Source organism: Schistocerca nitens, chromosome 1 (assembly GCF_023898315.1).
Source record: "Schistocerca nitens isolate TAMUIC-IGC-003100 chromosome 1, iqSchNite1.1, whole genome shotgun sequence".
Taxonomy (NCBI): Eukaryota; Metazoa; Arthropoda; class Insecta; order Orthoptera; family Acrididae; genus Schistocerca; species Schistocerca nitens.
Genome location: NC_064614.1, coordinates 1180755178 through 1180768333, shown reverse-complemented (window position 1 = coordinate 1180768333; position 13156 = coordinate 1180755178). Strand labels below are relative to the sequence as shown.

The following is a 13156-nucleotide window of genomic DNA, read 5'->3' as shown; positions in this document are numbered from 1 at the left end:
CAATGGTACTCTCATGTTTATTTCCTTCCTACGCGAAAAGCATATGTAGGTGTATTACTATCGCGCTTAGGGTGCGCGCATACCTAATCATTTGATACACTTGTTCAAATGTGTACGACAAAAATCTGTACGCCTAAAGGTGGCGCATAGTAGTTGTAACATGGTTTTTGTAATGTAGTCCTATGTAATGCTATACAATCAACATCTTATATGATACCTTTACCTACGATTATTGTGTTTGTATGATCAATGCAGAAATAAGTTTTGATTTTGAATGTGGCCTTCGCACCATGAATGATGATTGTGTCGTGTGATGGCTCAGTATGGTGCTGTGTAATGTTTATTTAATGCGTTACTGTGGCTTTGATATCAAAGGTTACGCCAATAATGTAATTTGTGAAGCTGTAAATGTTTTATATCTTTCTCATTGTTTTATTTTACACAGTATGTGGCCAACATGCTATAATGAACAACATATTTTACGCTTTAGGATTGACTTCCTGTACGCGAGGTCGTAATGCTTCGTACTTCACTCTGCCACAAAAATATTAGGTTGTATACAGGAGGATGCGCTATTTCGTTGCCTCCTGGCTTTGTATGTTCCATTTTGACGCTACGTTATTTTCGAAAAAAATTAACATTTCCTGTAACGTAAAATGCCTATTTTTATTTCGATGCCACGTTATTTTGTAAAACAATATTTTCAACATTTTCTACACTGTAAATTTGATACTTCTTTGCTTTTAAAATCTTATCAATAACAAAGACAATGGTTTGGGCAGCACCGTAGAAAACAAACCAACCAACAAACAACCACACTGGCATGCACGTATGTACGAGGGCGGCACCAATAGAGGTGTCCGCCCCAGTAGCTGAGCGATCGCTGGCGTGGTAGCTCAGCGTGGTCGGTCAGAGAGTTATATGTGCTCTGTGATAAAAATACCGAGTTAATGGATCAACGACGGACTTACATGGATGTCTTACGACGTCCGCCCCGATGAGATGCAACGAACAAAATAAGATTTAAAAAAAAAAAATAAGTGGTCAGCGCGACGGTATGTCAGTCCTAAGGGGCCGGATTCGATTCCCGGAGATTTTTTTTCCGCTCAGGGACTGGCTGTTGTGTTGTCCTAACCATCATTTCATCCGCACCGACGCGCAAGTCGCCAAAGTGGCGTCAAACCGAAAGACTTGCGCCCGGCGAACGGTCTACCCGACGGGAGGCCCTAGTCACACGACGTTTACATTTATTTACCAATAGAGGTGTCCTGTTGACTACTGTAGGTAACATTTGTCAGTTTGGTTGTGTCAATCGGCATCAACGGAAGTGTACGCTAAGATCAGTGAGAATACGTGGTTGCTCACCGTATACGTTTTGTGCCTTTTGGCACCACATAGTATGGATAATTACATTTAATAGCAAGGTATGTCTATAAACATGTGAATACGTTCAATATGGACACACATACTGTTTGTACACATTATTCTACGACATGTACTTAGTCATGTTTAGACGTGTTGCTAGGAAACGTGTGTATCAGCCCGGAAGAGGTAACTACACCTGAATTTTATGTCAATGCAACTCAGACGGACGAAATAAAAAAAAACTATCAAATTTCCTCAATACCTTGCATTTCTGGAAACCCACCAAAGTCTTGTCGACTCAGTGCCTCGTACAATCGTTGCTGTACTGCGTTCCAGATTTGGACCAAGACACTACTGAGCACGTGGTCACAAAGTTTTGGCTCATCGGTGTGTTGTGTACAAACGAGTAAAATGGTTCAAATGGCTCTGAGCACTATGGGACTCAACTTCTCAGGTCATTAGTCCCCTAGAACTTAGAACTAGTTAAACCTAACTAACCTAAGGACATCACACACATCCATGCCCGAGGCAGGATTCGAACCTGCGACCGTAGCGGCCTCGCCGTTCCAGACTGCAGCGCCTAGAACCGCACGGCCACTTTGGCCGGCGTACAAACGAGTAAAACAGTACTTACCGAGAGTGAGGCTCTTCAGAGTACGAGTCGCCGGGTCGTACTTATGCACCCGATTTCCTCCGATGTCGACGAAGTACAAGACTTTCTTGTCTGCGTCCCAGTGTGGCCCCTCTCCTAACTTGCAGGACTCGGTAATCTTCTCTACCGTCACTGGTGACATTGTACCCTGGCTGGAAAGTAAGTAAAGTGGTGCTTTATCAGCGCGAAAGGGGCTTCGTCACATAAAATGAATGCTAAGTTGGATCAACTTGAAATAAGAACAGACTTTTTTTTAATACTGAAAAGGAAGAACTGTTAGACCTGAGTCATAAGTGAATTTTGGGCAGTGTGAGGTAGTGCTCTAGACTCTAAAATTATCTTCGTGTAGCGCTTGCTGATCAATCTAAATCACATGTTATATCCAATTACACCACGTTGCTTAACAATGAAAGCTGCCAGATGCGAGGATAATATCTAAAAGGTATGATCACACAGGGTGGGGCACAGTATAGCCGTGAAATGGAGGAAAGTGAACTGCAGTGACAATTAATGCCACTCTCCCGCTTTTTAATTATTTTTTTATTTACTTAAGTTGATCTGATTTGCATCATCAGGCCATCTCTTACATCGAGCCTGGGCTTCACATATATAGTACCTTTATTTACATCACAATTATCTGAAAAATAACATTTGAACATGACTGACGTTTGCAGCAACCGTGTATACAAATTTGAAAAATATGTAAAAATCTGCCAACGGTTTGCATAGGTTTTCTATATACCTTGACCAGGTTTCGTCACCAGTAAGGGTGACTTCATCAGAATGTAAGGTAATTACATGAAGAACATATCGTCAAAGATGTATAGTGATTTAAGAGCTGAGTTGCTCAAGTCATACATTAAAATATGACATAATGTTCTTCAAAAAGTCAAACATTAAAACATAAGTAACACCGATGTGGTGCAAGGCGTCAGTCTCCTCACACCACACCGGTGTTACTTATGTTTTAATGTTTGACTTTTTGAAGAACATCATGTCTTATATTTTAATGTATGACTTGAGCAACTCAGCTCTTAAATCACTATACATCTTTGACGATATGTTCTTCATGTAATTACCTTACATTCTGATGAAGTCACCCTTACTGGTGACGAAACCTGGTCAAGGTGTATAGAAAACCTATGCAAACGGTTGGCAGATTTTTACATATTTTTCAAAATTGAAAAATAACAATTTTATGGTGATAAATACAGCGGGCGTTCAGTATGTAGTACAATAAATTTTTTCTCAGGCACTTTCGGTTGAAAAATGCGAAATTTGTTGTAGGTTAATATGGTTTGATGAAGTTCTGATAGGTGGCGACCCTGTACGTGGACTTAAAAACTGCGTCTGTAACGGAGGCGCGTTCCAAGCAGAAAGCCGTAATTGAGTTTCTTTCGGCGGTAAACCAGAGCGTCACAGGTATTCATAGGTGCTTGCAGAATGTCTACAGAGACCTGACAATGAACAAAAGCACGGTGAGCCATTGGGCGAGACGTCTGTGATCATCTCGACAGGGTCGCGCAATATGTCCCACATCCCACGTGTCGATCGGCCGCAGACAGCAGTGACTCCTGCAATGTTGGAACGTGCTAGCTCACTCATTTGAGGTGATCGATGGATCACAATCGAATACTTCGGTGCTCAATTGGACAACAGTGTTGGTGGTGCCGACACACTCGTCCACCAGTTGGGGTACTCAAAGGTGTGTGCCCGCTGGGTGTTTCGCCGCCCAACAGGAGACCACAGAGAGTGAAGAGAGACCATCTGTGTGGAGGTACTTGCGCGTTACGAAGCTGATCATGACAATTTTTTGTCGAACGTCATCACAGGCGATGAAAAATGGGCTCATCACTTCGAACCGGAAACAAAACGGCAATCCAGAGTGGCGCCACACCACCTCTCCTCTGAGGAAAAAGTTCAGTGCCACACTTTCAGCTGGTAAAGTCATGGCAAGGGTCTTCTGGAACACTGAAGGTTTTTTTTTTCTGTTTCATGTCCTCCCTCATAGTGCAAGTGTACCCTCAGGAAACTGAAGAACCGACTTGACCGTGTTCGTCGCCACAAAAATGCCATCTTCTCCATGACAACGCAAAGCCTCACACCCGAGAGGACCTCACAAAACTTTATTGGATTGTTCATCCACCCTATGGTCCGGATCTCGCAACGCCCGACTTCCATCTGTAAGTCCAATGAAGGATGCACTCCGCGGGAAGCAGTACGTGGATGATGGGGAGGTTATCGACGCAGCAAGACGTTGGCTCCTTCGCCGACCAGTGGTGTGCTACCATGCGGGCGTAAGGTTTCTTCCAGTAAGGTGGTGTACGACCTTCGCATTCAACGGAAATTATGTTGAAAAAATAGAGATTTGTGTCCAAAAAATTGGCGACTAGTATGATTTACTGGAAGCCTGAATAAACCAATTTGCATCCTTCCACATTACATTGGTGGCTCTACTGCGCCAAGGCGGCCCTCCGACGGACGCTCATGGGATGTCGCCATGACAGAGCGTGCTGGAGTCGGGAAAAGCTGGAATTTTATTACACTGAGGAACATCACGTGACCAGCAGTCAGCGGTTAAGTCTCGAAGCCACTGAAATGGCATCTGCATATTAAGTCATCAGAGAGAGCTGCCACCGCAAGAGCCAGCTTATAACATCAGTCGAGACAGGAGTGGGTGGATGCATCAACACGCAGTGTGCCATCAAAAATGGCTCAAATGGCTCTGAGCACTATGGGACTTAACATCTATGGTCATCAGTCCCCTAGAACTTAGAACTACTTAAACCTAACTAAATTAAGGACATCACACAACACCCAGTCATCACGAGGCAGAGAAAATCCCTGACCCCGCCGGGAATCGAACCCGGGAACCCGGGCGTGGGAAGCGAGAACGCTACCGCACGACCACGAGCTGCGGACAGAGTGCCATCGCTGCAGCATTCATCCAGCATTACAGGGCGTTTTATGTCGAGGACCCACGTACCATCCAGAAGTATCAAGGCATCCTGTGCGATTTGCCTGTCCCCAGAGTAGTTTCCCCAGGACGACGCCCTCCTGGCTCCCATAACTGCTGAAGACTTAACAGCAGCCTCGCCACACGGTGTCCGAACAAATCACTGGGACCAGACGGCTTACCAAATGAATTCTACCGCGCCTGCTGTCGCCTAATGGGAGCTCAGGTGAATTCAGATGTTTCAAGACCTTCTCCACGACGATTTCACCGTCCACATGGATTTCCTGGAAGGCATCAGGATACTGGTTCCAAAATAGAGCGGTTCTCACTGTTGTCACGATTATTGTCCACTTACGCTCCTAAACATGGATTATAAACTTTTTGCCCGAAACTTTGTACACATCTTCAGGCCACAATCGGACACATGATCCATCCTGAACAGACTTATTTAGGCGGCGACAACACCTACTGCGCACTTTGGGCGCCTACCTCGACGTCACGGTGCTGGTGGCAGCCTACCGCCTCCGAGGCGACCTTGTCGCCGTCGATTTTGCTCACACATTTCACCGTATCGACCATGGATTCATTTGCGCTGTACTTGGTCACATAGGCCTCTCGCAGGCGTCGGAAAGGGTGATCCTACGTTTAATCCACAGGGCGCGCTCCCAGATTATGGTCAACGGCCACCAGACCGAACACATCACTCTTGGAGGGCCGTGCAACAGGGATATCCTTTACCAGGAGTCTTATTCGCGGTGGCCTTCGAACCTGCACGCACGGCCTTAGCCAGCGACTGGAAGGGATCTGCATACGAGACGTGACCTTGCTGACGATATGGTGCTCTAGGCGCGTTCGGTCGACGAAATCCAAGTGACTCTTCAGTGGTTGTGTCACTACGGCGCTATATCAGTCAGCGTCGTCAACATGCGCAAGGTGATGTACATGGATGTCGGAAGGGGCCTTCTTCCCCCGACAGCGATCTCCTTCCAGAAGTTCCCACACTGACCTCATTGGGGATGCAGTTCTCCAGTACAGTTCGCCGAACTGCGACAGCCACATATCGCCGGCTACTACAACGGTCAGGTGCGCTGCTGCGTCACGGCAAATTCAACATGGAATTGATTCTCCGAACGCATTACGTCAACACCTACCTTGTGTCCAAACTTAATTATTTTGCAGACTGTCACTATGGCCCATTTTGTGAGCACAGGTCACAAAGTCCGCTACATTACTTCAATGGGGCCTCCACTGTCAGGAGGCCTGGGGTTGACTCCTGTCCACAACCGCGCACGGGCGTCCAATCTACGTACGACCGACTCGCGTGGACTGCGGCCAGGACCAGCTTGATGAGGACGCTGCTTCAGATTGTCGCACTCTGAGATCTTCTAACGCCGGTCGCTGTGGGACACACAGTTCTGTCTCTCGCCCATATCCAAGATTTCCTGGTCGATGTGAGCCACATGATCGAGGACAAGAGTGCCGAGCACGAGAGACTATTACCACGTATACCTGATGAGTCAGCACAGCATGGAATTCAACTTTTACACAACGACGCAAGCTCAGCACAGTAGGCTGTGAGGTGGTAGAACTGGACCGAGTGACACATCAGCCAATCACCATCTACAGTTGCACTGAACATTTATTTGACACATTTAAACGAGACAAATAACAAATAAAACCATCAACACATTTTTAAAATTACCATTTAGGTGAGAGCAAGTTACTTCAAAATTTAAACATTCGTAAACCATGGCACTTATGGCCTACTACACATATAGTGAAATCAGTTAAAAATTATTTACTCAAAAACTGCGATCAACCTGAAGAACAATCTACCAAAATTTAACGAGGATATGTAGTCTTTCGTTACTGCAGTGATTGGTATTACCAAAGAAATTCAGAGTACAGGTAACAACAAATCAGATACCATAGCACACAATCAGATACCATAGCACACAACCAGGTTACTTAAATGGCAGGCACCCTACAATGTAGGATATAAAGTATGAAATTCCATGTGACCAAGCAACCTCTTGGGCTTCAACAAACTACGCCCAGAAGCGGATGCCCGCCCACTCAGCTGTTTTCAATACATGCTCGGCATGGACACCCAAACGGGAGCAGCAACGGTCACGAATAGGTACGAAAAATCCCAGAACTAGTGGGTATCTACAACAGACGGACATCTGCCTTAAGTAACTCTAAACACAATAATTCATTACATCATCTGTAGAATTAATCAACCTATTAATGAACATCAGCTAAGCAGTAGAAATCTATTATCTTATGTGCGTAAGGCGCAACTAGCCTCTCAGTAACTTGTAAGAATTTATGAAACTTTTTAGAATTAGACACTTGTCTCTATCACACTGTCACTTCAGATAGAAACGTAACAGTAATGTTATTGCAATTCGCAGCAAGATATATCCAGGGAAAATCTTATCAGTGTATATCTATAGCAATTGGCCAGCTTAACTCCGTCGTGTGGTATTAATACGAGTGCAATAACCAGGTGGCACTTAGACAAGGACCAGCCAAACTGTTTTCAATGGCGGTTAACACTGGCAGTAGCAATCTATAAACAGAATGCATCAGCACTCCACGCCCTAGTAAATGTTAATCATCACATCACATACAGCTCTCACTAGAACCTTGCGTATTTAGCAAGTTGAAATTAAGAGATTCGAGGACAGACTCAGTAGGAGTGGCAACAGCGGGCCAAGAAAATGAAGTCAATAGCGCTGAACCTAGTAGTTTCCGGCCACAATTTACAGCACAAGCAAGGCCCCCTACCCTCTTGCTTTTTAGACGAAGCCAGACGACGGAGATCCCGGTGCCAGGAGACATGCAGGAAGCGAAATACACCAACGGCTTCCCAGTAACGTGACTGCTTCCACGCCGGCGATATTTGCTACGGCGCCGTCACCCGGGTCAACAGCCCCTTTTAGATGTGCTGTTCCTGATGTCTCGCACGGCACCTGTACTGTCCGCCAGACTTCCCAAACGACATTACTGCTAGGCGTCCCCAAAGTAAAATCCTCGCTACTTGCTAGAGCTTACCCCCCACCCCCCCCCCCTCCTCGCTCCCCGATCGACCCGGTATATGGCGCCACCGAGCGCTGGGCGCACACCACCGGAAAGATGAGCCATATCGGCGGCGGGAATATCGCTGGTGGAGCCATACGGCTCGCTACCAAGTTCGACAACCCCTCAAGAACGTTGAACAGCACCACCTGACGATCCGCTGGACCGGGGTGTGTCGTGCCATCCACATCCCATACCTCCCCACGTACACTCGTTCCTTGTGGCGCCTGGTGGTGAACGGCAGATTAGCCACACGCCAGCGCTTCCATTCCATCCATGCTACAGACGACCCTTTGTGCCCGCACTGCGCAGTCGTCGATTCAGACGCACACTGCTTGACATGTGCTGCGACGGGCAGCTGCTGGGATCTTATGCAATGTATGCTGGTCCTCCTGTTGCGACGAAGCCAGTCTATTACGCCGACTAACTCCTACGCACAGATAATGTTTACTTTTCCACCGCCAGAACGAACGCCGTCAACTGGCGAATGTCATGGTGCTGTACTACATGTTGCAAGCTGTGCCTGGATACGCTCTCGACTTGTGGTTCCACATGATGACGAGCCGTGAGGCGTTCTGCTGCCATGTACGAGGTGCATTCAAGTTCCAAGGCCTCCGATTTTTTTTTCTAATTAACTACTCACCCGAAAACGATGAAACTGGCGTTACTTCTCGACGTAATCGCCCTGCAGACGTACACATTTTTCACAACGCTGACGCCATGATTCCATGGCAGCGGCGAAGGCTTCTTTAGGAGTCTGTTTTGACCACTGGAAAATCGCTGAGGCAATAGCAGCACGGCTGGTGAATGTGCGGCCACGGAGAGTGTCTTTCATTGTTGGAAAAAGCCAAAAGTAACTTGGAGCCAGGTCAGGTGAGTAGGGAGCATGAGGAACCACTTCAAAGTTATCACGAAGAAACTGTTGCGTAACGTTAGCTCGATGTGCGGGTGCGTTGTCTTGGTGAAACAGCACACGCGCAGCCCTTCCCGGACGTTTTTGTTGCAGTTCAGGAAGGAATTTGTTCTTCAAAACATTTTCGTAGGATGCACCTGTTACCGTAATGCCCTTTGGAACGCAATGGGTAAGGATTACGCCCTCGCTGTCCCAGAACATGGACACCATCATTTTTTCAGCACTGGCGGTTACCCGAAATTTTTTTGGTGGCAGTGAATATGTGTGCTTCCATTGAGCTGACTGGCGCTTTGTTTCTGGATTGAAAAATGGCATCCACGTCTCATCCATTGTCACAACCGACGAAAATAAAGTCCCATTCGTGCTGTCGTTGCGCGTCAACATTGCTTGGCAACATGCCACACGGACAGCCGTGTGGTCGTCCGTCAGCATTCGTGCCACCCACCTAGATGACACTTTTCGCATTTTCAGGTCGTCATGCAGGATTGTGTGCACAGAACCCACAGAAATGCTAACTCTGGAGGCGGTCTGTTCAACAGTCATTCAGCATCCCCCAAAACAATTCTCTCCACTTTCTCGATCATGTCGTCAGACCGGCTTGTGCGAGCCCGAGGTTGTTTCGGTTTGTTGTCACACGATGTTCTGCCTTCATTAAACTGTCGCACCCACGAACGCACTTTCGACACATCCATAACTCCATCACCACATGTCTCCTTCAACCGTCGATGAATTTCAATTGGTTTCACACCACGCAAATTCAGAAAACGAATGATTGCACACTGTTCAAGTAAGGAAAACGTCGCCATTTTAAGTATTTAAAACAGTTCTCATTCTCGCCGCTGGCGGTAAAATTCCATCTGCCGTACGGTGCTGCCATATGTGGGACGTATTGACAATGAACGCAGCCTCATTTTAAAACCATGCGCATGTTTCTCTCTCTTTCCAGTCCGGAGAAAAAAAAATCGGAGGCCTTAGAACTTGAATGCACCTCGTATTGTATCGGACATGACTATCGAATTATTTAGGGGAATTATTCGACGGTCATTCTGACCATTGGGGTGTTTAGAGTACTAGACGACGCACTCGAAGACGATTCAACATGATTGAGAAAACTGTTTAGATACAGTTCCCTTTCCATTAATTTGCGCGAAGAGGGCTCGGAAGCTTCTGGTGGCGGTAGTAGAAACCGATTACAAAAAAAGCTAAATAAATAAGAAATTAAGAAAAAAAGAAAAAAGTACTTACAAATAATAAACTTGTTCAAACAAATCTCTCCTGATCCTGTAAGACCCCTTTTCTTTCTTGGCTCTGAGATGGTGGCAATGAGTCACTGTGGCCAGACCTCGGAAGGCGACCCCTGTCTTCTTTGCCCCCAACACCCTCTCGAGCTTCATAAAAAAAGAAAAAAATACTGGTTCTCGTAAAGAAATCCTGGAAAAAGTGGTTTAGCGTACAAGCTCCTAATTCGTTGGCTTGAGTTCAAATCCCACCCCTACAAACTTTTTGATTCTATTTTATTCCACTCAACGATAAACCATTAATTATAAAATTTGACACTTTCGCTGCTACAGACGTGCTCTCTACATTCCACGCTGAGAGCGGCTTTGTTGTCGCTGTACTGCTCGCCTAATTCTGCTACCTGTGCTGAGAGACGGCGTTCCAGCCACTACGAAATTCTTATAGTCCAATTTTAAGGAAAGTATTCAGTGAAAAGATTAGATTTTTTGCTTGTCTTAAGATTTGATATCTTTGCTTGATAAATGAAAGAATGTCTTTTCATTATTCATCATAGTAACTGTGCTACACCAAAGTAAGTAAAGCGATACACAAAATTTTAAAGAGTTTGCAGAGGTAAAAACAAATGTAAACAGACATGTACATTGATCAGCCAGACCATTATGCCCACCGACCTATCATCATATAAACCTGTCATTCGATAGCAGCGTCACCTGGAGAGGAATGATTGCTAGTAAGGCAGACGCAAGATGAATGTAGTATTAGTGAGCGTGCTGTCCGTGCGTAGGATGGGGAAGGCAGGCCGTCTATCTGACTTCGACCAAGGGCAGGTTGTGATTGCTCAGAAGCTCGGCACGAGCATTTCGGAAACTGCGCGACTTTTCGGGTGTTCGGGGATGCTGTGGTGAGTGTCTTCAACGCATGGCGAAACTGAGGTGAGACCACGTCCATACGTCGTGGGGTCTGGCGGCCACTCCTTATTACAGATGTCGGACGTCGTAGGCTGAGCAGACTGTTGAAGCAAGACAGGCGGGGAATTGTGGCGGAACTAACATCTGACGTTAATGCTGGGCAGAGTACAAGTGTGTCTGAACACACTGTGCGCCGAACACTCCTAACGATCGGCCTCCGACGCCGATGACACACGCGTGTGCCAATGTTAACACCACGATATCAGCAACCTTGGCAGAAATGGGGACGTTACCATTGACACTAGATGTTGGTGCAGGGCAGAGTTTTACTTGATCTTATGAGTCCCGTTGCCTTCTTCTTCATGTCAATGGGGTTCCAGGGGAACAGCTCCTTGACACCTGTACTGCGGGACGGAGACAAGCTGGCAGCGACTCCATTGTGCTCTGAGGAACATTAACGTGGGCATTCATAGGTCCAGTAGAGTTCGTGCAAGACACCATGACGAATCTAATGGCTTCAGTCCGGAACCGCGCTGCTGCTACGGTCGCAGGTTCGAATCCTGCCTCGGGCATGGATGTGTGTGATGTCCTTAGGTTAGTTAGGTTTAAGTAGTTCTACGTCCAGGGGACTGATGACCTCAGGTGTTAAGTTCCGTAGTGCTCAGAGCCATTTGAACCATTTTGAACACCATGACGGCCAGGGTGGATCTTACACTGGTTGCAGACCATGTACACCCCTTCATGACACTCATGTCTCCCGGCGGCAGTAGCATTTTTCAACAAGATAATACACCAAGTCACAAGGCCAGGAGCGTGATGGAGTGATTCGAGGAACAGTGGTGAGTTCCAATTGATGTGCTGCCCCCTCAACTCCCCAGATGTGAATCCCGTTGAACACTTCTGGGATGTTATTCAACATGGAGTCAGACCTTTTCGCCCATTCCGCAGAATTTGCGGCATTTAGGTGACTTGTGTGTGTGCAGATGTGGTGCCAACTCCCTCCAGCAACGTACCGTGGCCTCATTGCTTCCATGCCACGACGCGTCGCTGCTGTTATTCTTGCCAAAAATGGACATGCTGACTATCAGGGAGGTGGTCATAATGTTCTGGCTGATCAGTGCATCTTTTATCATAAATACTGAAAACCTTTTTTATTCGCCGATATATCGAGGTAATCCGTACGCAGCTGTGAGAGGGTCATCAGAACGGACGTTCAAATTCACCAATAGCGCTTAAATTCTTAAAGAATTTTCGAGCAGAGGTATATATATATATATATATATATATATATATATATATATCAGCTCCGTAACCTACTGGTTAAGTGCACGGATGGACAATTTGTTGACTCAGGGTCGATTTCCTCTGCTGACATAATTGCTTTTTTCGTTTTATATTATTCCTCGCAATGTTAAACGATTAATTATAAAATATGAAAGTATTTAAACAGTTCAGTTAATAATCGTAAAATTATTTCACTGACGGGAAAACCGCAACACCAAAAATTAATAAATGTAGAGTAATGAAATTTCAGGAATAGGTAACACATTTGAATGATTCACCTCGCAAGATCGCAAATTAATGTAAGCCCAATTTAAGCCATTGAAAATGTGAAACGTTACTACATTAATATCGTGTGTAACATGCATGGATTGTGCTGTACAGGTGCCGGATGTCATTTTTTGGAATGTTGTTCCATGCATGTTGCAGATAGGTCAATACAAGAACGGATAATGTTCGTTGTGGATGACGCTGGAGCTGTCGTCAGATGATGTCCCGTCCGTGCTCGATTGGAGACAGATCTGGTGATCGATCAGGTCAAGGCAATATGTCGACACTCTGTAGAGCATGTTGAGTTACAACAGTAGTATGTGGGCGAGCGTTATCCTGTTAGAATACAACCCTGGATTGGTAGCACACCAAACTGAGGTACAATTTTGCAGTCAGGATGCGTGGGATAATCACGATAGTGCCTTTGCTCTCATACATAATCGCACCCCGGACCGGTAACCCCAGCTGAAGGTCCAGTGTGCCTAGCA

At 46.1% G+C, this 13156-nt stretch overlaps 1 protein-coding gene across 1 annotated transcript in view; it reads right to left on the bottom strand.

Annotated features, from left to right (window-relative positions):
* LOC126239138 (regucalcin-like) overlaps positions 1 to 13156 on the bottom strand; it is a 57630-nt gene that overhangs the window by 35224 nt on the left and 9250 nt on the right. Inside the window, exon 2 of the mRNA XM_049947838.1 lies at positions 2000 to 2169. Coding sequence (XP_049803795.1) covers positions 2000 to 2159 — 160 coding nt within the window. The 5' untranslated portion in view covers positions 2160 to 2169. The remainder of the gene's footprint in view (positions 1 to 1999; positions 2170 to 13156) is intronic.